Source organism: Mesoplodon bidens, assembly GCF_964165515.1.
Source record: "Mesoplodon bidens genome assembly, chromosome: 12".
NCBI classification, from domain to species: Eukaryota; Metazoa; Chordata; class Mammalia; order Artiodactyla; family Ziphiidae; genus Mesoplodon; species Mesoplodon bidens.
This window is the reverse complement of record NC_138168.1, coordinates 26,662,417-26,689,080: the sequence shown is the minus strand read 5'-3', so window position 1 is coordinate 26,689,080 and position 26,664 is coordinate 26,662,417. Positions and strand designations below refer to the sequence as shown.

At 43.5% G+C, this 26,664-nt stretch overlaps 1 protein-coding gene across 1 annotated transcript in view; it reads left to right on the top strand.

The window, feature by feature from the left end:
• The first annotated feature begins 95 nt into the window (after positions 1–95).
• RRAGD (Ras related GTP binding D) overlaps positions 96–26,664 on the top strand; it is a 37,623-nt gene continuing 11,054 nt past the window's right edge. Inside the window, exons 1-5 of the mRNA XM_081250786.1 lie at positions 96–445; positions 14,304–14,599; positions 20,449–20,648; positions 21,453–21,567; positions 22,364–22,506. Coding sequence (XP_081106912.1) covers positions 304–445; positions 14,304–14,599; positions 20,449–20,648; positions 21,453–21,567; positions 22,364–22,506 — 896 coding nt within the window. The 5' untranslated portion in view covers positions 96–303. The remainder of the gene's footprint in view (positions 446–14,303; positions 14,600–20,448; positions 20,649–21,452; positions 21,568–22,363; positions 22,507–26,664) is intronic.

The window sequence follows — 26,664 nt, the reverse complement described above, 5'->3', positions numbered from 1 at the left end:
CAGTGTGTGTCAGGTGACTTGGGTCACGCAGTCTCTCTCTCCCTCCTCTGGGGAGGAACTGCCGCGCACTGGCTAACTCCTCCGCCGGCGGGCGGGCGGGGCAGGGGGGCTCCGGGCGCGCTGCGAACGGCGGGACCCAGACCTGGACGCCGACCGCCGCGGGGGACGCGCGGCCCCCGCCTCCGCCCGCGAACCTCGGGACAAAACCCCAATTCAGAAATAGGTTGCGAGTGGCAGGCCGGGAGGTTTGGCGCCCCCCACCAGAGACCCCCGTCGCCCCGGGGACGGCCGGCCGTGGGCGCGATGAGCCAGGTGCTGGGAAAGCCTCAGCCGGAGGAGGAGGAGGACGACGACGAGGAGGAGGATGAGCTGGTGGGGCTAGCGGGCTACGGGGACGGGCCCGACTCCTCGGACGCCGAGCCGGACAGCGGGACGGAGGAGGGAGGTGAGCACCGGGTCCCCCGCTCGGCCCCCCGCCCCGAGCGTCCTCGGCCCGCACCCCCGCCGGGCCCGGCGCACGGGCAGCTGACTTGGAGGGGATCCAGGCAAGCGGAGTTGGGGGGTGGGAGTGGGGAGGGAGCCAGAGGAGCCGCGGCGAGATGCAAAATGGGGGAGCCCGGGTGCAGCGGAGCGGGGGCCGGGATCGGTGGACAGGGCGGAGAGGAAGCGTCTGGGCAGGAGGAACGCGCGCTCTCTGGCAGTTCCAGGGCCAGTACCTCCCCCACCCCTCACCCCGAGCTCTCTGCAGGGTCCGGGGCTTTGGGAGGGGAGGGAACTGCCCGGCGCGCCCTGGGATCTCTCCCTGAATGCTGCTGTCGGAGCCCGGGTCAGATGTCGTGGCTAAAAAAGGCAGCCGGCGGCAGCGTGACTGGCAGGGTCGTCGGCAGCTGCGGGTGTCAGTCTTGCCTCGTGTCGCCGCGGGAGGGGTCCCGGGGCCGCCCAGGTCGGCGGCGTGGAGGCACCGGTGGAGCGGCGGAGGGATGCACCCAGGTGATAAAGGAGTCGCCGTGTGGCCGCGGGTATCCAGAGATCCAGGCAAATAAGGTTGTTAGGACACCTTATCTCTGCTCAGCGTCACCACCTGGGCATGGCAGCGCCTGCCCTGGAGTGAGCGCGGGGAGGGGGAATACGGAGCCACTCAGAAGCAAACTCTGTTTCCTGTTCAAGAAGCAGGATTTAGCAATTGTTCAGCCAGCGGGGGCTTCCTGCGTTTAATTCTTAAGGACTAAGGGAGTTGAGAGCTTTTTAGGATTCCAGAAAAGTTCATCTTTTTTGTTTCCCTCCAAATCGAGGAAAAAGTCCTTTATTGTAAAGTCTTTTGGAAAGATCAGTAGAATGAGGCTGGTAAACATAACATCTAGGTGGAACTGTCAGCATCCTAAAGAAGGAGCTAACTTTTAAAATGTTCACTTGGCAGAAATTGCATGAGGGATAAAAAGTACTTTCGTGACTGTTGATTTTGAAGAACTTTAATTGAAAATTCACTGGACTTGTTTTAACTTCTCCATACAAACAAAGCCTTTCTCTGGGGGGGGCAGTTTTCATTATTTTTACGTATGGTGAGTGCTTTCAATTAATCAGAAAGGGAAGATTGTGAACTAAACCTTGAGCCTGATAGATGAGAAAGGAGCTTTCCAAGTCACCCTTTTTCATAGTGTCTGGTCCCCAGGGAGCATTTGTACTAATTCCCTATTTGCTTAAACTCGTGTGTGCACCTGTGCGCCTCTTTCTTCTGCACTCCCCATAACTGGGTCCCACAGTCGAGCAGGTGGCCACATTTTTGTGGATAAAGGTTTTCAACCCTTTTGTTGGAGTCTCTAGGGCTACCTTTGGTAGTTAAATTGTTCAGTCGCTTCATTATTATTCAAATTGCGTTTGTTAGCCCCTCCTAGATTCTTCGGAGGCTCCGGAGAGATTCAGAATGGGGATGTATTTGCAAGGTATTTGAAACCGAAGACCCACAACAGGGTGCAATTGTGATCCTCTTTGAAAAAAAGGAAAAGAAATAAGAGACCGTATATGGGAAGAAAAACCCTGTAATTTGATATTGTCCTGGGGGCCAGAGACTGGTTCCAGGAAAAGCACGGGACCTGTTTGTTTATTCTGCAGTTCTTTAAGGGGGCACTTTAAAATTTTGATTTGGGGCCTTGGAGTGAAATTAACGCTTTGGCTGAGGGGCGGGGATTTTCTGAACAAAGGGCTTCCCCAGATCCGGGTGTAGGATGCTCCCCAGTGCTCCTAACCCAAGGCAAACCCGCCTGGAACTGATGCTTATGATTACTTTAGTAATAAAATCCTCCCTCGTGAGTTCTTGGTATCAAACTGAAATCTTGCTATAAAAGCCCTGAGTATATTTGTGTGGTAAGAAGAGCAAACATTACTGAAGCCTGGCCTTTCTCCACCTGGGCCTGCTGTGGATATGGTCTATTCTCTGACGATTTCCTCCATTACCTCGGGCTGCTGTTCTTTCCATGTGTTGCTGGCTTTGATTTGGGGGTTTAGGCCTGAATGTAGAATCTCTATCAGAACATTCGCTTTCTAGAGTAGCAGATAGGCCCCTCAGTCAGCAGTTCTAGCAAGGACTATCCCTGACACCTGTCATGCCAGCTGATATGGTCTTGGGGAGTCAGGATGGGGGTGGAGGCTGGGAGTTGTGACTTCTGTTCCTGTGGCCTTCTGTTCTGGAGACATCAAGGTGCCACCAAATGGTCATCCCGATTTCTAATGGGCCCCGGGCACATATTGCCTTATAACCCTGTGTTATTTGGGGTAAGTTTTACGTTTACCTACTCTCAAACTCAAGGCGTGGAAAGTAGCGGGTGGGGAGGACATTTCCTCTGAGAAGAGATGTATATGCTGCACTTTGAACCATGAGCAAAGCATTTCTCTAATGAATTCCAAACCATCCTAATGGACTTGGCTTAGTGCCTGAGCTTCTTGGAGACCTGGGGCTTTTTCCATGAGGTTCAGAAATCTACCCTGGTGGGTGGGATGCAGGCCTGACCAGCATTGCTGTGCAAAAGAATGTGATTGAAGGTGGATAGTGTGATTTTTATTTCCCATAGTCTTACAAGGAACCTCTGATCTTATTTTTAAACCGAGTGCCCTGTACGTTTTACCACATTGTGTTAAGGTTGAAAATGTAGTGCAGCTAAGGTGAGCCTTAAACTGCACTTCTTTGGCTTACATTCCAAATTTTATTCATGAATAGCAGGGGTGTTCTTGAGCACTTTCGTTCTGTTAAGGACAGATTTGGGCACTTCCCAACCCCCCCTTTCAGGGTCGTTAATCAGAGATAAGATGAATCTCATCTTCAACCCCCATGCTCCAGATAAAACTCCAGAGAGAGAGGAGACAATAATTAAACCATTAAAAACAATTGTACCAAAAATATTGATTATTTTTAGACACATGGACTTTTAAGTCTTTATTAAATTACAGTTCTTTAAAAACTATAATAACAAGGAAAGCAATTAAAAGATATTTAGTCAGAAAGTGAAATTATTTTTTCCTGAAGTCCCTCCCAATTTCTTAAGTTTTTTTTTTAATTAATTAATTTATTTATTTTTGGCTGCATTGGGTCTTTGTTGCTGCACGCGGACTTTCTCTAGTTGCCACGAGCGGGGGCTACTCTTCCTTGTGGTGCGCGGGCTTCTCATTGTGGTGGCTTCTGCTGTTGCGGAGCACGGGCTCTAGGCGCGCGGGCTTCAGTAGTTGTGGCACGTGGGCTCTAGAGAGCAGGCTCAGTAGTTGTGACGCACGGGCTTAGTTGCTCCACGGCCTGTGGGATCTTCCCGGACCAGGGCTCAAACCCGTGCCCCCTGCATTGGCAGGCGGATGCTTAACCACTGCGCCACCAGGGAAGCCCCCCCTCCCAATTTTTAAGGGAAATTTGGCTAAGACAGCTGTTCTGCCACAGTCCAGCTAAGTGCGGTCCTGGTTTTGTAGCAGCCTGTGCACTCTCTCAGGGTCTGAGGAAGTGACAGGTGGTCCCTGGAGGCACAGAAAATCCAGGGTCAGCAGGTGATCCTTCCCTGGTGGCTGTAAAGGCAGTGAATCTGGCGATTCACTTCTAATCATTAGTGTCAGCTTTTTTTTCTTAAAATAACTTTTAAAATTATTAGTGAAGTTACCTTCTCATTTTTTCTTGAGGGTAAGTAGAGAGAATTGTTCTTCTGATATTGAATCCGTGGCTCAGAGATGCCAGGGGACTTTTCTGCAGCCACAACATGGGCTAGAACTGAGCAAGGTTTAGGAGAGGGTCAAGTACACGGAAATGTAAGTCCCTTCCCTTGTAACTCTGCCTTGTCCAAAAAGAGTTGGGTTGACTGCAACCCTGGCTATAGCCAATCTCTTGGGTTTCCTTCTGGTCCTGAAAATACAGAGATATATAAGTGTTGAAATAGATGGAAACACAGAATAGTTAAAAATGATGTGACCAAGGTCACGCCTTAGGCCCAAAGCTTATTCAAATACATATGGTTAGAGAGCATATTTTTATATCAGATGTTTGTAAACATGTTTCAGTGATTCCTGGTATCATAGAATCTTGATTCTCTACTTTTATAAGAAATATCTCCCATTTTAATATTAGAACAGACCTGGGGTAGTCTAATGGAAAAAAGAGGCAGAATCAGCAAGTTCTGGAGTTCTGGATAAGGTGCTGTGCCTGAGAGTTCACCTGCTTTGTTCAGTCCCCCCCAATTTGCATCACTGTTGGTGATATGACTTTACTTCCTATCACACTCACTTCTGTCCTCCTCATTTTTCTTACTTCTCCTCTCCTTCCTTTATTCTTGTATTCCTTACCTTTTTTTAAAGGCAACTTTTCAATTCTCTTTTAAAGAGGGCTTTAAAGCTATCCTGCCACAGTGGCTTTCCCTGGTTCGGCTGTAACATACAAGACAGATGGGTTTTTCACTCCTGGCCTAACGCCTGGAGAGCTGGTGGACTTTCTCCTCTTGAGGACCTCTGGGGAAGACTCCAGCTCTGTTTCTCAGTGTGTAAAATTGAGGACGACATAAAACCAACCTTGATCACACTCAGAGTGATCATTTGGAGGAAAAAAAAAAAAAAAGCTCACAAGAACACTTTTCCCTTCTTGCAGAAGCAAATCAGAACACATTAGAAACGTGTTTTTTTTTTTTTTTTGGCTGTGCCACACGTCTTATGGGATCTTAGTTCCCAGACCAGGGATTGAACCCGGGCCACAGCAGTGAAAGTGCCGAGTCCTAACCACTGGACTGTCGGGGAATTCCCAGAAATGTTATTGGATGCTTATGTAAAGGAAATATTCACATATAGAATCATGTTTTTTAGTTACCTGCCAGTGTGATGTGAGAGGATTTCATAGAAAAAGATTAGGTCTTCATGTATAAATAAAAGTCACCTTCAAAAACCTTTGTGCCGGGCTTCCCTGGTGGCGCAGTGGTTGAGAGTCCGCCTGCCAATGCAGGGGACCACGGGTTCGTGCCCCGGTCCAGGAAGATCCCACATGCCGCGGAGCTGCTGGGCCTGTGAGCCATGGCTGCTGAGCCTGCGCATCTGGAGCCTGTGCTCCGCAACGGGAGAGGCCACAACAGTGAGAGGCCCGCGTACCACAAAAAAAACAAAAACAAAAACAAAAAAAATCCTTTGTGCCTTTGAAAATACATGTTCTGATTGCATTAAATTTTCCTTACTAAGTAGTTCGTTAATCAAACGGACAGTGAATCTTCATGATTTTTGCATATTCTCTTATTAACAGTATTAGTATTCATATATTTAATTGCCACTTGGGTTGGAATTTCTTACTGGACTCCTGGCTCTTGAATGTGTAAGTAGTTCCATTGATCCGAAATGTAAAGGGCTACAGATAATGATGCAAATAGAACCAAGCCAGAGGCCTCTTCCTAAAACCATAAGTATGTAGAACCTTAACCCTTGTGGACCCCACAGAATACTAATAGCAAAGACATTCTAACTTTCCCTTAAGGCTGAATGAGCCTCTCGCTGTGGTCACATTCCAAAAAAGACCTTCTCGTTACCTAGGCTTGGGCTGGGGAAAAAAAGAAAGAAGCAGGGGTGTGTGTGTGTGTGTGTGTGTGTGTGTGTGTGTGTGTGTGTGTACATGCTGACAGAGCCTGATAGATGAGGAAATAAAGGCTCATGGGCTCTGGGACATGTGTGGGCATTTACACAGCTGGTAAGTGGCCAAGCTGGGATTTGAACCCCAATCTGGCACTAACACAGTACTTTTTCAACCATTCCATTTGCTACCACATTATCCTAATTCTTTTGTTAACTCTTTGTTTTATTTTCCAGTTTGGGGTCTGTTCAAAGGCATCGTCTCTTGGAGAACTTTCCTAAATTATAATAGCTCTCAATTGTCTGATACATCAGAATTTATGAAATGCATTTCATACAATACCTTGTTCTCCCCAGGAAGCCAGGGCCAAGCCTGTCAGAACTTCAATTCCCATTTTCCTGATTTCTATTTGCTTCTTTGTTGTGAACATTCCCAGCCCAAGCCCACAGATCAGTTAGGTGTGGCCCCCAGGCAGCCCTGTCCCCAAGTCACTGATCCATCTCTCTCCCTTACTTCTGTCGTTGTTTGTTTGTTTGTTTGTTTGTTTGTTTTGCGGTACACGGGCCTCTCACTGCTGGGGCCCCTCCCGTTGCGGAGCACAGGCTCCGGATGCGCAGGCTCAGCGGCCATGGCTCACGGGCCCAGCCGCTCCGCGGCACGTGGGATCTTCCCAGACCGGGGCACAAACCCGTGTCCCCTGCATCGGCAGGCGGACTCTTAACCACTGCGCCACCAGGGAAGCCCCCTTCTGTCGTTTTTGACAGGGCTCTGCCATTTCTGGGTTAAGTCATTAGCCTGCAGGTGTTAAAGGCTGACAATGGCTCAGTTAAGTAACCCCTCCCCATAATCCTGCTCCTTGGGTGACTGAGTTTCCCTGGGTTTCCTGGCAGTCTAGTTACAAAACTGAGCTATCTGGGATTTGGGTACAAACAGGATCCAGTGGAAGATATAGGTAAGGTGTGTTCAGTGCCCTGATCAGAGTGGATAAACTTCACGTGGGCATAAAGCTTATCCTCTTGATACCTAAATGCTGGGCTGGGCCAAAGTCAGGTGTGGTTTCTTTTTAAAGCTTCAGCTAATTTAGCTTCACATTCTGCTCAATCACTTTCATTTAATCATCCCAACCAGCAAACATCTATTGAGTGTTTAGCCTGGTAAACACCGAGGCCTCAGTTTTCACATCTGTGAAGGATAAATGTTATCAATTTGGGGATTAGAGATGACACTGTGTGCTATGCAGGTGCTTAGTAAATGGTAACTGCTGGTGATAAGCGGTTGGAGTGGATTGGTTTGAGCCATTTCTTGGTGGCCGAAGCCAGAACCTCTCCAGTGTGCCCTCACCCTCAGCCAACAAGCTCAGGGAAAAAAAGGACCAATGGGGCACGGACTGCCTCAGCAAACTGCATTGCCGCTTCAAACCTGCCTGCAGCTTCGTATTCATATTGCCTTCTGAGGCCCCAGATCTTTTCCTCACCTGAGGCAAGGCCGACAGGCACCCCAGACTCAACAGCTTCAAATCCGTGTTCAGCCTCTTTGCCTTTATGAACTTCACGAACGATCCTTATTCACTTGATCTTCCAGGTCAGGAACTTGAGGTTTCTTTCTCCTTTGTCCCCTATATTCAGAGGATCTCCAAGTACTACCGAGTGGATTTGAGCTTCTCATGAATCCATTCCATCTGCCCATTTCCACATGCTTCTCATTTGTGATTCTAGAACAACCTAATTATTGTCAGGGAGGAAAAACTCTTAGGTTCTTAGTTGGAGTCCTGCAAATTAAACTGACAAATGACATGAACAAGAGAAAAGTAGGTTTAATTAAGTACTAATGCATGAGAGTTCACAGAAAATTCGACTTAAGGAGGTGGTTAGAATTTGGGGGTTATATACCATTTTAACAGAGGATGACGGGGGTAGAGGGGCACTTCTGGGAGAAAAAAGTGACTTCAAAGGGAATGCGGGAAGGGGCACTTATGGAAAAACAAGTCACTGGAAGGATAAATGGGCCCATAGGAGAAAAGGTGGGAGATAACGATAGTTTGGTGACAGTGTCTGTTTGGGTGTAGGGCTGACTTCTCTCAGTCTCCAAGAAGAGAAGATGAGAGTTGCTCCTGGGGAGGACGTTTTTGACAACTGAGTTCTTTTGGGAGGGTCTGCTTTAGGCAAATAAGGGACTTCAGGAACTCCAGTGCCTTTAGCTCAAAAAATTTTTTATTCCATAGTGGCTTATTGGTGTCTGCACACTGACCCCCTCTAAGGAAGTCTGTTTCTGGAGTGAGCTTCCTGATCACGTTAGTCTCCCCTTAAAATCCTTAGTGATTTTCTCATGGCTTGCAGAGTAAAATCCAAACTTGCATCTCATTCATGAGCTAGCCTATCTCTCTGTCAATTAATTTATTCAATGATATTTATTGGGTTCACACTACATGCTACAATGTATTTTGCCTGTGTATATGTGAGAGACAATAAACAAGTAAACAAACAAGATAAACAATATAAAGTAAAAAGATAATTTTGTATAGTGAAGTACTATGAAGAAGACACAGGGATGTTAGGAAGTGACGGGATCCCATTGAGGTGAGAGGAGGTAAAATTGCCCCTGCGCTGAGTGGGAGGAGGAGCCAGGGGAGGCCTGGAGAAAGCTTGCTGGACAGAGGGAGGAGGGAGTCGGAGGGAGGAGGGAGGAGGGAGGAGGGAGTCGAGGCCCTAAGGTGAGCAAGCAGAAGGCCAGTGTAGCTGCAGGGTAGGGAAGTGGTGGGGAGGATGAACCAGGCATGGGATGAGAGGGTAGCCCACTTCGGGCCTTTTGGGCTACGAAGGTATTTGGATTTTATTCTAAATGCTGTGGGAAGCCGCTGGAGAGTGTGCAGGCTTTTCTTGTCTTTAAACTATGTTCCCTGAACTCCAGGAAGGCCACATCTCTTCCTGGCACGACCGTTCCCTCATTCATCTCTTTTATGCCTCCTCTCCTTTAAGACACAGATGCTATTTCTCCAGGGAACCTCCTCGCTGAACCCATAACATCTAGAGAGCAGTGCCTTGTAGCTGTCAGTTATTCTTGTCCGTTTTCCCCCCTAATCGCTAAGGAATGAAGCTTTTCTTTGTGTCTGCAGCCTCTGGCTCAGCCCTGTCCAACAGAAAGAACACTTGGCAGACGTTCAGGGAACCTTTATGAAACAGGAACAAACTGCCCTCTTGTAAATTTCACCTCTCTCTGGCAACTTCCTCCAAACGCCCCGCGGACACTTTTAAAGAGCCCTCTTTGGGGTCCCATGTCTAGTCCCAGATTCTCCTGTAGTTCCTTTCTGATTTCCCTTTAAAAAAATAAAGTACTAGCCCTTTTATTGCCCCTTTCAAAGCAGCTCTCATCCTTCATCCTCTTTAACTTTGTCATTTTTCTCAGGTGTTTCTTATCAAGCTTGAGCAAGCGCGTGATACTCAGGGAACTGTCATGGGGCCCGGGGTGGGATGTGGCACCCCTCTGCAGGAGGTCCGGAGGCTGGGGTGTTTCCTTTTCTGATGGAAGCTCCCTGCTACCAGTCCTCGAGTGGAAGGAGATCCTCTGAGAAACCCCACAGGGTTTCAGAAGCAAAGAGATTTGAGAGAGTGAGAGAGAATTCGAGGGAAGATTTTTGCCAGTAGGCTTTTCTGATGTAAGAAACCTCCCCTATTCAACAGCAGTGGCCTACAAACATTTTTGACTCTGAGTCCACAATAAAAAGTACGTTTATATTGGGAGCCAGCACCCACCTACGTATAAGTAAATGTAAAAGAGTTTCGCTAGCAGTATTTACTCTTGTTATGCGTAACGCACTCTGATATTTTCTGGTCTCTTCTTTTGTCTTTGTTGCAGTCTTAGTACAGTGTCAGCGGATTGGTGGCTAAGGCCCTGGGTAAGGGCTCTAGCACATACCTGTCCTGCGTCCTTGGGCGGGTTCCTTTCCCCAGGTTCCTCAGGTGTAAAGCAGACTTGTACCTCCTCATTGCGTGGGTAAAGTTTGTAGAGATGTCTGTGTCTAGTGAGGTCCCTGACACACTATATTTCTGTACGTGCTAGTTAAATATGACAAAATGCATCTGTATGCGTGTAAGGGATCTCTACAGAGTTGATGGTACTCTTGCTGATCTGACTCACTATTTCCCAGCTGTTTACATTTGGTGGCTCATGCCTCCAGCTGTGTGTATATGTTATAGCTGCATGTGTATTTCACTTCCCAGCCACTATGTATGTAAACACACATACACGCTCCCTCCCCTTTCCACAGTGGTCTCCATCACCTCCCCACTCTCCCAGGAGGAGGAGAGGCAACCTCCAGGGCACCAGTGTCAATGATCATGCCACATAGAGACTTGCAGACCCTGCTGAAGAGAAGTTACAATCTGCATCCACATCCAACAGTATAAATTGGGAAGAAATAAAGACATTTATATGCACTTAAATATTTTTGTAGTTGTACATAATTAAATGTGGTACACCTATTTTATATTTTCTACTAGTTTGAGATGCTTATCCTTGTATTTAAAAAAATTGATACATAACTGGGCTTTTCTAACAAGGACCATAGCATTCTCTTACTTACCTTTTGCCTACCTCTCCCTCACCAATCTCCCATGTCTACATTGCCTGGAATTTTAGTTTCTGATTTTTTATTCAAAAATTTAAAATCAGGGACTTGCTGGGTGGCTCAGTGGTTAAGAATCCACCTGCCAATACAGGGGACATGAGTTCGATCCCTGGTCTGGGAAGATCCCGCATGCTGCAGAGCAACTAAGCCCATGCACCACAACTACTGAGCCTGTGCTCTAGAGCCCGTGAGCCACAACTACTGAGCCCGTGTGCCACAACTACTGAAGCCCACATGCCTAGAGCCTGTGCTCCGCAACAACAGAAGCCACTGCAATGAGAAGCCCACACACCTCAACAAAGAGTAGACCCTGCTCGCCGCAAGTAGAGGAAGCCTACGTGCAGCAACGAAGACCCAACGCAGCCAAAAAAAAATTTTTTTAATCAATACTTATTTCAAATCAATAGGTTTCAGTAAAATTTGTCTTCCATTGCTTGTTGCATTCCACTATATTTGAGTGTATTTTCTTCCAGGAGTGCATCCTTTTTTTAAAAAATAAATTTATTTATTTATTTTTATATTGATGATAAAATTTATCATCTGTGTTTATTCTGCTTTTCAATCCATATATCCTCCCTGCCCAACAGTTGTGTTTTTATTTCTAAGATCCATAAGGCCCTTTTTCATAACTGCTCTTATTCTGAAACTGTCTGTTCTTGTTTCATGAATGCCATATTTTCTCTGATCTCTGAGTATTTTAATTATACTTGAAAGTTTACTCTGACTCCTGTATAACTCTGCTTCTTCAGGTATACATTCTTCCATTTGTTGAGTCTGTATTCTCTTCTATAATCTTGTCTTTCCTCAAATATTTGGCATTTGAGGAAATGTCTAGAGGGAGGTTGGTGCTGCTTCCACCTCCTGGACTCCACACACATTGCAGTGAGAGTTAGGGAAGGTCAGAGTACTTAGAGGGGGTACTGTGGGTGCTTCCTGTCCCTTCTGGGCATCAGTGCCTCTAGGGCACTGCCCTCCCTCTCATACCTACACTCCTACATTCACTGCTCCCACTTGGAAGATAGTCTAGTGTGTATGTAGGTGCACAGTTTATCTGCTTGGCTCTTCTCACTGTGATTCTCCAAATAACAGCCCTGTTGGTTGTTTTCATGTCCTTTCCTGTTTGAGCTTCCTGTTCTACCTTTTCCAGCAGAACCCTACCATTCATAATCAAGGGCTGCAGTTTCCCCCTTCAATCTGATCTTTGTGTTTCTTAGGGATTTCTCAGTAATTTGTCAATTTTGAGTTCTCTCTTTGGTCTCAAGCTCAGCTATCCGTGTTTATTTGTTCATCTATTTATTTATTGTTCATACCTTTTCTATTGTGCTTAGGGATTCAGTATGGGAAGGGGAGACTGACATGTTCTTAGTCTGATATTTTTGCAACTGGAAGTCCTGTTTTCTTTTTCAGTTCATGTCCTGCTTTTGCTAAGATTGACTTGTAATGACAGTACTGCAAGTATAGCATATAATCCCTGATGAAGAAGAAGAAAGCTGGTGTTCTTTTGGGTGGTTTAATTCCACATCACTCTGTCTAGGGCATATCATCCGCAATTTGTTGAATTGGGTTAAGTTGAATGGGAAAAGTGTGTGTGGGTAGGATGGGAGTAAAATGTTGCTTATAGTAGAATAGTGTCTGTACATCTACAGCTACTTACTTTTTCTTTATTCATTTACTGTTTTACCTGAAATTTCTGTATTTCCCTGCACCTATTGCAAAGTGAAACATCAAAATATTATATATAGTAAATGAAATTTCGTAAGATTCTATCAGGTAGTAACCTGTGTTTTAGATAATTGTAGAACTTTGGGAAAAATTCTTAGTTGCAATAGGGAAATAAAGGATTACTTTCCAGTCTGTATTGGATTATGCTTAGATCAGGACCAGGGTCTGAGAAAGACATAATGAGGTATAGCTCAGACGGAAACAAAAAAGAAATGTAGAAAAATAATATATGTATATTTATTTTCCTATGTTCTGCCTTTTTTCTTAAAATGTTGGTTTCTTTTCTTGATCTTTCTCCAAGTTTCATACTGGGTCTTTTATTTTTCTTATTTTTTTGGGTCAGTCATGAAGGCTTAATTCCAGAACATTTTTATCACCCCAAAGAAAACACATACCCATTAAGAGTCACTTCCCATTTCCCCCTCCCTGTAGCCCCTGGCAGCCACTAAGTACTTTCTGTCTTTATGGACTTGTCTATTGTGAACATTTCATGTAAATGGAATCAAACAATATGTGACCTTTTGTGTCTGTCTTCATTCATTTAGTGTAACATTTTTTTTTTTTTTTTTTGCGGTACCCGGGCCTCTCACTGTTGTGGCCTCTCCCGTTGCGGAGCACAGGCTCCCGACGCGCAGGCTCAGCGGCCATGGCTCACGGGCCCAGCCTCTCTGCGGCATGTGGGATCTTCCTGGACCGGGGCACGAACCCGCGTCCCCTGCATCGGCAGGCGGACCCTCAACCACTGCGCCACCAGGGAAGCCCTAGTGTAACATTTTTGATGTTCATCCATGTTGTGGCATGAATCAGTACTTCATTCTTTTTCAATGGCTGAATAATATTCCATTATATGAATATACAACATTTTGTTAATCCATTTATCAGTTGATGGCCATTGGATTGTATCTACTTTTTGGCTATTATGAATTGTGCTGCTGTGAACATTCATGTACAAGTTTTTGCTTGGACATATGTTATTTCTTTATTCCTAGGAATAGAATTGCTGGGTCATGTGGTGACTCAAATGTTTAACCTTTTGAGCACCTGCCAAACTGTTTTTCAAAGCCCACCATTTTACATTATCACCAACAGTGTAAGAGGATTCCCAGTTCTCTACATCCTCACCAACACTTGTTATTGTCTGTCTTTTGTATTTTAGCCATCCTAGTGGGTATGAAGCGGCATCTCATTCTGGTTTTCATACGCATTTCCTTATGGACTAATGATGTCGAGTATCTTTTCACGTGGTTATTGGCCTTTTGTGTATCTTTGGAGAAATGTCTATTTAAATCCTTTACACATTTTTTATTGGCTTATCTTCTTATTGTTGAATTGTAAGAGTTCTTTATATATTCTGGATACTACTAGACCCTTATCACATGTATTATTTGCAAATGTTTTCTCCCATTCTTTGGGTTGTCTTCACTTTTTTGATAAGTGTCCTTTGAAGCACAAAAGTTTTAAATTTTGATGAAGTCCAAAATTGTTTCTTTGAGGTGTAACTCAAACAAGCATCTCTTTAGTGCAGAGACTGATGATCTGGGCAAAGAAGGACCTTGCTCTGGAATGCTAAGACTGGATTCTCTCCCCCCATAGTCTGCTCCAGAAACCTCTGCGCTTCACACTCCAGAGTCCCTGCTCGTGATGGGGACTATCCCAGGTTTTCTGGCCCTCTGAAATGGTGTGAGAGGTGGTGATGCAGCCTTTTTCAGGGTTTTGCACTTTCTAAAAGCTGGCCCCTCCATGCGCAGGGTGATGGAGTTAGCGCTGTCAGTGTTTGGAAACGTAGCATTGTCTGTGGATCATAAATCTCATCTGAGGCGGAAGTGAAACTCATCTCATTAACCGCTGCGACAGCATCTCACCCTCATTCTTGTTTTGTGGTTTCTCCAGTTCTGGACTTTAGCGACCCCTTCAGCACGGAGGTGAAGCCGAGGATCCTGCTCATGGGCCTGAGAAGGAGTGGCAAGTCATCCATCCAGAAAGTTGTCTTTCATAAAATGTCTCCCAACGAAACCCTGTTCTTGGAAAGTACGAACAAGATCTGCCGGGAAGACGTTTCCAACAGCTCCTTTGTTAATTTTCAGATTTGGGACTTCCCAGGGCAGATTGACTTTTTTGACCCTACCTTTGACTATGAGATGATCTTCCGGGGGACAGGAGCACTGATATTTGTCATAGACTCCCAGGTAAGGCTCAGTCTCGGGGTACGGTGGGACCGTAGCCCCCTGCCCCAGGCAGCCCCTTCTTGCAAACAAGTTCCTTTGCAATCATTTTGGTTTGGTTTTTAGAGTCAGGAATAGGACTTTCTACCAGACTAGCATTTCTCAGTTGGGGCTCTCAGGCTTTGCAAGGGGGAAGAGGCTCCCTTCACGCAGCCCTGACCAACATGCGATGTTCGGGAACTGTGTGCTCTCAGCAAACCCTAGAGGAAACCTCACAGACGGGGGGCAGGGGGGATCACCGTGCAGGCCAGTGACACCAACGATGTGTCCCCCCGTCTGGTACTCTTGGCAGACATCTATAAAAGATCACAAGTTCTCTATAACAAAAATACATATATATCTACATTTCAAAATGTTTACTATTTCCTTTGAAGATAAAGTTCTCAGTGTGAACTTTTTTCTTCTGAATCATATTATTGTAATTACCTCTAGCACACAATTACAGCAGCATGACTAGTATGTATTTTATAGGTAACTAAATACAAAATGTAAAATTTGAGATACATATATTTTTTTTCCACTTAATTCATGTATCTATGCTTGACTAAGACAGGATTTGGCATCAATTCTTTTTTTGTTTGTATAGCTGTAAGTACTGAGAAACCTTGTTCACATAAGGTGGATATGGGATGAGTTTTGTTCTAGCATTCACTCAATTGTTTAACTCCTTCTAAGTTATATCCCTAAAGTACCCAATTTTCTATCACAAAAAAATTATTTTTTCACAGTTTATCAGTAGACATCCTGATTGTGTCAGCAAAGAATTGGGAGCCCCTTGACTGGTGAAGAACTTTATCACCCAGGCGTTGCTCACTTTATTGGTATGCAGACCAGCCTTCTGAACGGTCTCTTTGGCACCGTGGGTTTTTAAGACCCTGGGCCTTTCTCCTGTGAAGTATGGGCAGAGCTGGTGGTTTAAGGGGAGGAGAGGAAGGGAAGCAACAGGACCACAGATGCATCTCCGGCAGGTCAGTCTTAGCAAAGAGCACAGGGAGCAGGACTGGGACATTGACATTGACGTTCTTCAAACTCTCCATGTGCAGGGACTCTTAGAAAGTGTCCCCAAGGGGTGGCCCAGCCCGAAGGCCCTCCTGAGGGCTCTCTTTTGTAGCTGTGGGGGAATAAAAGGCAACAGGTCCTGCAGGAATGCCCTAAGCCAACTCTAAGCTCAGGTCTCAACGTTTCCCTGCAACTGTGGACCTACAATCAGACAGGTAGGGCCAAGCACTCCCAGCCCTCCAGGAGCCCAGCCGTGTTAGGGAGGAAGGGCTGTGAAGACCCTTAGTAATAATGGTTCTGAGCCCACTCTTAGAAAACCATTCTCGGACAAGACTACTCATGCCTGAGAGTATCATAAGTTCATTCACGGAACGAGGTGCCTGTTTAATATAAAAATGAAATTTTCAACTCAGCCTTTTAGTTCCAAGCGACTGCATGGTGAACTTGTGGAGCTGTAGTAGCCCTACCCGTGGGTAAGTAGATTCCAACCCTGACTCATCACTTCAAGACAGTGGCTTAGGAAGTACTTCCTTCAATACAATATTGTGCGTACATAGCAATTTACATTCATGGAATGTGAATCTCCAGTGCACCTCTATCTCAGGTGTTTGTAATATGGCTAAAATAGGCATACTTGCCTGTTTATTTTTCATTGTTTGGGGTGTTTTTATTGCTTCAAAGTGATCCCCTTTTTATGGTTGGTTTGTTTTATTGAAGTACAGTTGATTTACAATATCGTGTTAGTTTCAGGTGTACAGCACAGTGATTCAGTCATATGTACATGTATATTTATATTCTTTTTCGGATTCCTTTCCCTTATAGGTTATTACCAAATATTGAGTCTAGTTCCTTGGGCTATGCAGTAGGTCCTCGTTGCTCATCTATTTTATACATAGTAGTGTGTGTATGTTAATCCCAAACTCCTAATTTATCCCTCCCCCTCCCACACTTGCCGATTTTTATTTTTTATTTATTTATTTTGCCTATTTTTAAATTGGAACTGTAATTTGGTTTTAATTTTACCTGAGCATGAAAAGCGGACCTTCGATTGTGGTTGGTAAATGTGTTCTTTGTTTTAGTTTGTTTCTTGGTTTGTTGGGTTTTGTTTTGGCCGTAGAGCGGACAAAGGTATAAGAATGAGAAATACATCTTTTTAAATTACACTTTTTAAAAGGTAGAAAAAAACATTGTTGAGAGTTGTCATTTACTAAAAATATGGAATAGTTAAATAAGCAGTTTCCAGAATTTGCCTAATAGGCTTTTCTACTGGAAGCAGCTGGTAACAATCACGTTTGGGGGAATGTTTTTTTTGTTTGTTTTTATTTTGCGGTACGCGGGCCTCTCACTGTTGTGGCCTCTCCCGTTGCGGAGCACAGGCTCCGGACGCGCAGGCTCAGCGGCCATGGCTCACGGGCCCACCCGCTCCGCGGCGTGTGGGATCTTCCCGGACCGGGGCACGAACCCGTGTCCCCTGCATCGGCAGGCGGACTCTCAACCACTGCGCCACCAGGGAAGCCCTGGGGGAATCTTTACTTGATGTGACTGCAAGCACTAAACAAAACCAAACTTGAGGGAAGTGTCTCGGCAACTCTTGAATGTCACTGCCTTCATTTCTAAGCAGTGCTATGTTCGTCTGACACCTCATATTTTTTTATTTTTTGCTTGCGAATTCCTCACAATCACAGGATTGCCAGATCAATATATCACCAAGGAGAAAATGTGTCCTCACAGAATGTTGTAACATAAAAGAGAATGAAAGCATCAAGAGTAATTTCCCGTGAGCTCCCCGTGTGACACTGCCAGCCCCCCGGCACGGCGCACAGAAAGGACCTCATCTCCAGGGCCACCCTCGGCCCCTGGGAGCCATTTCACACGTGCCTGGGATCCAAACTAGAGTGTCGGCTTGACCCACGTTGGTGACTGTGACCTGCCTCTCATTCCTAGATCTAATTTTGGAATAGAAACCAGGCAGCGTATTTTTCCTTTTTTTAATTTGTTGTAGAAGATAATAATAAACACAGTAGAAAAAAAATCATTCACAATCCCTCTGCTCTAATAAATCAAGTGTTTTCTTTCTTTTCATGTCATTTTTATCCCTTGTAGATCTGTACCACTTCATCAGTTTGTTGGTAATCAGACCATTTTATATGCTTGGCAGGGAGGTTAGAGGAGTGATTTCTAATCTTTTGAGACTGTGATAACACTCTTGACTTTGGCTGGTTTTGCTCACAGACATGTGCCCTGAACTCCTCTCTTCAGTTAAAGACATAAGGAATAGCATTTTTTGAAGTGTAATTTACATGCAATAAATTGCACTCATTTTAAATACACAGTTCAACAAGTTTGACAAATACACCTCTAACCACCTCACAATCAAGATACGGAATGTTTCCACCACCCTGAAATCTTCTTTGTGTCCTTTCTCAGACGGCCCCCAAGACCCCAGCCCCAGGCAACTGCTGATGAGATGTGCTTTCTTTCTCTATAGAGTAGTTCGCCTTTTCTAGAATTTCTGTATGTGGAATTGTACAGTATGTGGACTTTAGTTTTGTTTTGTTTTTTTTTTTTGCTCTACGCGGGCCTCTCACTGTTGTGGCCTCTCCCGTTGCGGAGCACAGGCTCTGGACGCGCAGGCTCAGCGGCCATGGCTCACGGGCCCAGCCGCTCCGCGGCATGTGGGATCTTCCCGGACCGGGGCACGAACCTGTGTCCCCTGCTTCGGCAGGCGGACTCGCAACCACTGCGCCACCAGGGAAGCCCCTGGACTTTAGTTTTTATTTGAGATATTGTAAGGTATTTAAAAAGTGCTGCAAATTATTAATCTAGAATTTTTCCAAAATGCATAATCCTCTATCCCAGTGTCCAATATTTGTTTTTCATTTTAAACAACTCTTTAGAGTACAAAGGATGAGGACTCCGCTTGATCTTTGTCTCTCTTCATAGTTTCCTATTAGTATCTTTAATATTTTGATTTATCTAAAAACTAGGGATACATTTTTATTAATTTAATTTGGGTAATACAAGAATGCCTAAAAACATCCCCTGTTTTATTGGCTTTTCTGTATTTGTCCAGGTTTGGAGTCAGAATTGGCAGGGGGCGGTGAAAAGTCCTTTAAATTCTGTCCTGAAGATCCCTTTCTTCAGGATCTTGAACCCGGGCCCATGGCAGTGAAAGAGCCCCCATGGCAGTGAAAGCGCCGAGTCCTAACCACTGGACTGCCAGGGAATTCTGCCCTTTCCTTTTTTTGCTGTAAAAACAAGACCTATTCACACCCTTCAAATTGGCAGTAATGAAGAGACCTGACAACACTGGGTGTTGTTGAGAGTCTGGAGCATCAGGGGCTCTAACACATTATCTAGTCAAGTTCAAGGTGCTCATTCCTATGACCCAACAAGCCTCCTTTCAGGGTAAGCCCTAAGAAACTTGCAGACAGGCACAGAGGTGTGTGCGTGAGACTGTCCACATTATCATCATCACCTGAACGAGCACATAACTGGAAACATTCTGAATGTTCATCAACTGGCAAGTGAGTGATACATTTTAGACCATCCACATGATGGAATTTTATAGAGTTGTTAACAGGAACCAGGTACTAGAGTTAATGTGCTTCAACAAAGGTGAATCTCACTGACATAATGTGAGTGAAAAAGGCAAACGGTAATCCACATGCAAGTTGATATTTCTGTGAAGTTTTAAACAATGTAAATGAATTCCGTATGTTGTTTAGTGATACATATGTATGCAGTAATGTATAAAGACATAAGTGATGATACAGGCAGAAGTCAGGATAGTGGTTACCTCTGGAGGGTGTGGATAGAGTGATGCGATGGGCTGGGAGGATGGGGAGAAACATACAAGGCTTCAGTGTCTAATGTTGGATTTCTTAAACAGAGATGCATACACAGGCATTCATTACATTAGTACATAGGTATCATCTGTAGGAAGGAGAAAAAAATAGTGTTGTGTTATTTGGGGCAATTACTCTAGACCAGGGGTCAGCAGACTTTTTTCTGAAAAGGGCCAGATGGTAATTATTTTAGGCTTTGCAGGCTGTGCTGTCTCTGAGGAGTTTCCACAGAGGAAGACCATTCAGCTCTGCCACTGTACCCTCAAAGCAGCCATCGACAGTGTGTAAACAAATGAGTGTGACTGTGGTCCAATAAAACTTTACTTACAAACAGTAGGTGGGCCCAGTTTGGCCCGAGGGCCATGGTTTGTTCACCTCTGCTCTAGATCAGTGGTTCTTAAAGTTTTTCCTCCTGGCTCCTTCCCCATCTTCTCAGTGACCCCTATCATGTTTTCATCCCTACTTGTTCATTACATTTCACCAAGAGACTCAGAATCCTGGAGGGACCGTATTCCAGGGAAGGTCCTGGATGGTGTGTGGTCATTTTCAATACATAAAACTGCAACTCTGACCTTTGTGACTGTCATCAAGCTAAATCATAACTGTATTTTTCTGGCCTTTCTTTTTCATTTCTTTGTTAACAAAACTTAAGTTTTCAGTCTTGAATTCTATGAAACAGCTTTTATTTGGGCATTTGCAAAACATTTTTTGGGGTGGGGTGTAAGATTAACAGTATGTGGAAGAGAAAAAATGGTACCTGTAAGGTGATGGATTGGTTCATGAGCTTGACTGGGGGGGATCCTTTCACAATGGGTACAGGTGGGTACACAATGATACCAAAACATTACGTCGTCACCTTAATACATGCAATGTTTGTCAGTCATACTTCAGTAAAGCTGGGAGGGAAGACTGTATGTGGAAGGGAAGCAAAGCAGCCTCCCTGACAGGAGTGTGCTTTGTTCCCAGGACGATTACATGGAGGCCCTGGCCAGGCTCCACCTCACGGTGACCAGGGCCTACAAAGTGAACACCGACATCAACTTCGAGGTGTTTATTCACAAAGTGGATGGTCTGTCAGATGACCACAAAATTGAAACCCAGAGAGATATTCACCAGAGGGCAAATGATGACCTTGCAGATGCTGGATTAGAAAAAATTCACCTCAGGTGAGAACAGAAACCCATCAGGGATCTCTGGGGTCCAGAGCCATCAGGGGTGGTTTGGCCTGGACAGTCATTTACCTGTGTACCCTGTTTTGTGCTGTAGACATTGGGGTAGTATTTGGGAAAAGCAAGCTTTGCATGTGCCAACTCTAATCTTTGGGAAAAGCGGTGGGGTTTTAAAAAATTTTTCGGACCGAAGGTCAAAGCTAAGGTTCTTTCCTCCTATGAAAAACACATAAGAGAAAACCCATGAGCTGCATCCAGGAAGTTAATCGATGCTGAAGTTTACTGGTATAGATAGGATCTATAATCATAAGTAAAGGAGTACTCTGAAAATAAATCAGATAGAAATATTCACAGAGGAAAGCCATTTCTTTAATTTTTGTGGGTAGTATGTATATGCATCATTCATTTTGCAAACTGGAAAAATGGAAAGATGAGATGCTTCAGTATCAATAATATAACTGTTATTAACATGAGAGGTGTGTATAAAGATGCTCTGGTGTGGATTCTCTTGCAGAATGTAAGGATGCTGATATAGGCATATACGGCTGCATTTTTAAGCCTCCTATAGTCCAGCCAGTCAGCAGATCAGAATGGGCACAGTACTTGCTTTGGGGAGTTGGGCAGGAATGTCTTGTTAAGACATGTTCATTTTTTTTTACTGAGGTTGTTTTGAATTCTGAAGGGGGCTAGAATGTGTGTGTAGTAAATACAGAAGGCATGATTCTGGTGTTATGACATAGCCTGAACAGTCTATTCCTCAGTCAAAGGTAAAAAGTGATGAAATATTGTTTCATCTTTCAGCTTTTATCTGACAAGCATATATGATCATTCAATATTTGAAGCTTTTAGCAAAGTGGTTCAGAAACTGATTCCACAACTCCCCACCCTGGAGAATTTGCTAAACATCTTTATCTCCGTAAGTAAATAATGCTGTCCTGTTAGAGTCATTTGCGGAATTTAAGAATAACATTGCAAGAGTGAAAATGGTCTTATGTCTACTTGCTCTTACAGCACTTCAAGTTCACTGAAATATTATTTTTGAAGATTGCGCCTATGTACTATTTTAGGGCCTTTAAAATGTAACTCCCAAAACGATTCCTGTACTTCACTTGTATAATCAGAATGTTTATTCAAGTTGTAGGCAATCATTCAATGTTAATGGAATCCTAACGGAGTTTGGGAGCATAAAAGTTGGTTTTGGCTATAAGATATATACTGTTGAATTTTTTAAAATACGTTTAACACTGTGAATGATGTGCTGGCTGGCTGAGTCCTAAAAACCACCACCTCAAGTCAAACTTCACAAAATAGAATTAAGGCAGACCTTTGGTTGTATTCACATTGATTCTCACTGCACAATTTTGAGTTTGTTTGTCTAGATTTTTAAAATCTATTTTTACATTTAAAGTTTTTAAAATTCTTTTTTTTACTTGGCCTTTTTCCTAACTGCAGGTACATTTCTAAGAGTCAGGAAACAGCACTTAATTTGTTTACCTAAAGTAAATAATTCGTGATAATTCCAGTTTTCATTTCTTGTGCAAGTCCGTTATAAAGAAGTTTATGACAATGAGGTTTAAATTGTAATAAAATGGAACAACCTAAGTTTTTGCTGGTTCATATTTGAGACTGAGGATGGCATATCACTTTATGTAACCATGACCTGCTCTGCAATCAGCTGTCCCTTTAAGGCCGCATCTCCTTTTTTGTTTCAGAATTCTGGAATAGAAAAGGCATTTCTCTTTGATGTGGTCAGTAAGATTTACATTGCAACTGATAGTACCCCCGTGGATATGCAGACCTATGAGCTCTGCTGTGACATGATCGATGTGGTTATCGACATTTCTTGTATTTATGGGTAAGTAGAACATTCTGAAAGGCTACAACTGAGCCATACTTTCTTTCATAACCTTTGAGAATTTTGCATTTACTTATTTGATCTTAATACTTTTGTTTGAAATGACTGAGATCTATAAATACACCATTTCGTATGTAATAATAATAACAAAACATTATTGAGTAAATGCCTGGCATTATGCTAATAATTTCAGTGCCCACATTATTATCATTGAATTCTCCACTATTCCTCGAGGCAGGAATTACTATCACTATCTTATAGATGGGGCACTGAGGTTCAGAGTGGTTAAGCTTCTAACCCCTGCTCACACTGTCAATAAGAGACAGAATTAGTGTTGTATTTGAGCTCAAGTCTGATACCTTCTTCCTCTACTGACAAATCTGTTATCATATCATAATGTATTCACTTGAGGGAGACCACTAGGGTCCTTGGATTCTACATAAATATCTCATGTTTACCACAGTTCTATTATTTTCTTCATTACATGAAATAACTGCTGAGTTGTTTGTTTTTCCAATATAGTTTTGATTGTCTTCTATGGTGGACAGCAGAGAATTATTAAAGTAAGCAAACAACATTACCTGCTTATTATTATTATCTTATATTCTTAGAAAACAGAACTTCTTGTACATTTAAAATAATATAAAATAAATAGGCATGGGGAAAATTGACTCTGTTACCAAACCTAGAAATAATTCCACATAACTGTGAATTTGCTGAATTCAGGGTGTTTTGCAGCGTGAGTGGGTGTGACCTCCTATGTCTATCTTATTAAGGCATCGCATTGTTGCTGCCTTGTATTCATATTGAATCTCACATCCTTACACACTCACTGATGAGATAAAGCTTTCCTTCATCTTCCTCTTTACTCACTGGCTGTGACTCGCTTTACACAGCCTCCTCTGCCAGCTTCTGGGTGAGCCTGAGTCTTACCATTTCTCAGTTCCATTCTCTTTCTGTTAACTGTTATACACACATGAACACCCACAGTCCCTTCCCTTAAGAAACAGGGAAAGTGATTCTTACCTCACAGGACTGTAGTGAGGATGCAATATCAGTAGGCTTCCCCTGGTGGACCCTGGATAAATGTAGCTGCCATTATAATTATTATTAATTATTGTTATTATTACTAAACACTGCCACCGGCTTTAGAAATAGACCTTATTTTCCATGATCGCTGCCCTGCAGTATTCTCTTGTTTTTAAACTCTAAGTGGATGACCTTGAAATAGTCATGGAAGCTGAAACTACCCTGATTACAGTCTAGATGGCTGTCGTAATCAAATACAATGAACAACACAATTAATCTGGCACGTATTTAATGATATGCATAATCATTATTTTGCCATATGGTAATTAGACATAAGTGGTAAGTTGTTCATATAAATGATGTTAATCAGAGTTACTTTTATCCAGCTGAAACAAACACGGGGAGGGAGGGGTTGGGCGGAGGAGGGAGCAGGTCCTTGCTGGTAGATTGCTTTTCTGTTGCTGAGCGCAGTGTTCCTGGGAGCCTGCCCGGTTCAGTAAGAACCAGTCTGGGTATGGGTCACAAACGGGGTGTGAGTTCTGGGGTTTCTTGAGACTGTTTGCTGGAGCAGCCATGAGCCAGCCCATGTGGCCTGCAGGGGGTGGCTGGGGATGCATGCCACAGCCCGGGAAGCAGGCAGCCCTGTAATTGGAGACCCTAGAAGCAGGTGACCTCGTCTGCTCAAGAATCTCAGCTGGGATTTTGAAAACGTATACACAGTTTCAGATAAGGGAAAAGGTACAAGACGTGCTCCTTTGCCTATAAAGAAAGGATACATAACTGATTACATCAGTGTCTTCAGAGGGCTCAGTTTTGATCATTAAGGCCATATTAATAATGATAATAGCAGTTAGCATTTATTGTGCATTTTATATGCTCTCAGCACTATGCTTAGCACTATATATGTATTATTTCATTGCATTAGGAAACTTTGAGGTAATTATTGTTCATGTACAGATGAGGAAATTGAGGCTCAAAGAAGTTACTCAATTTGCCCAAACTTATACGATAAATAAGAGAGCTGGGATTCAAACCCAAGTTATTTCTGTTTGCAGGCCACACCTTTTCTTTTTTTTTCTTTTTTTTTTTTTTTTTGCGGTACACGGGCCTCTCACTGTTGTGGCCTCTCTCGTTGCGGAGCACAGGCTCCAGATGCGCAGGCTCAGCGGCCATGGCTCACGGGCCCAGCCACTCCGTGGCACGTGGGATCCTCCCGGACCGGGACACGAACCCGTGTCCCCTGCATCGGCAGGCGGACTCTCAACCACTGTGCCACCAGGGGAGTCCTTAACTTTTTATTTTGAAAAAATTTCATATCTATAGAAAATGTGCAAGAATAGTACAGTGAACTCCTATGTACCCTTCACTGGGATTCACCAATTTTTATCAGTTTGCCATATTTGCTCTTTCTTTCTTTTTCTAATACAGTTGACCCTCCATGTGGGTTCCACATCCGAAGATTCAACCAACCAGCAGGTTGAAAATATTCAGAAAAAAAAATACCAGAAAATGCCAAAAAGCAAAACTTGAATTGGCTGCATGCTGTCAACTATTTACATAGCATTTACATTGTATTAGGCATTATAAGTAATCTAAGGATAATTAAAAGTGTATGGGAGGGACTTAATTGATATTTATAGGACATCCCATCCAAGAACAACAGAATACACTTTCTTTTCAAGTGCTTACAGAACATTCTCCAGGATAGATCATATCTTGGGTCACAAATCAAGTCTTGGTAAATTTAAGAAAATTGATATTGTATCACATATCCCTTCCAACCACAATGCTATGAGACTAGATATCAATTACAGGAAAAAAATCTGTAAAAAATACAAACACATGGAGGCTAAACAATATACTACTTAATAACCAAGAGATCACTGAAGAAATCAAAGAGGAAATCAAAACATACCTAGAAACAAATGACAATGGAAACACGACAACTCAAAACCTATGGGACACAGCAAAAGCAGTTGTAAGAGGGAAGTTTATAGCAATACAATCCTACCTCAAGAAACACGGAACATCTCAAATAAACAACCTAACCTTACACCTAAAGCAATTAAAGAATGAGAAAAAAAGCCCCCAAGGTTAGCAGAAGGAAATAAATCAAAGATCAGATCAGAAATAAATGAAAAAGAAATGAAGGAAACGATAGCAAAGATCAATAAAACTAAAAGCTGGTTCTTTGAGAAGATAAACAAAATTGATAAACCATTAGCCAGACTCATCAAGAAAAAAAGGGAGAAGACTCAAATCAGTAGAATTAGAAATGAAAAAGGAGAAGTAACAACTGACACTGCAGAAATACAAAGGATCATGAGAGATTACTACAAGCAACTCTATGCCAACAAAATGGACAACCTGGAAGAAATGGACAAATTCTTAGAAAAGCACAACCTTCCGAGACTGAACCAAGAAGAAATAGAAAATATAAACAGACCAATCACAAGCACTGAAATTGAGACTGTGATTAAAAATCTTCCAACAAACAAAAGCTCAGGACCAGATGGCTTCACAGGCGAACTCTATCAAACATTTAGAGAAGAGCTAACACCTATCCTTCTCAAACTCTTCCAAAATATAGCAGAGGGAGGAACACTCCCAAACTCATTCTGTGAGGCCACAATAACCCTGATACCAAAACCAGAAAAATATGTCACAAAGAAAGAAAACTACAGGCCAATATCACTCATGAACATAGATGCAAAAATCCTCAACAGAATACTAGCAAACAGGATCCAGCAGCACATTAAAAGGATCATACACCATGATCAAGTGGGGTTTTTCCCAGGAAAGCAAGGATTCTTCAATATACGCAAATCAATCAATGTGATACACCATATGATCATCTCAATAGATGCAGAAAAAGCTTTCAACAAAATTCAACACCCATTTATGATAAAAACCCTCCAGAAAGTAGGCATAGAGGGAACTTTCCTCAACATAATAAAGGCCATATATGACAAACCCACAGCCAACATCGTTCTCAATGGTGAAAAACTGAAACCATTTCCTCTAAGACCAGGAACAAGACAAGGTTGCCCACTCTCACCCCTCTTATTCAATATAGTTTTGGAAGTTTTAGCCACAGCAATCAGAGAAGAAAAAGAAATAAAAGGAATC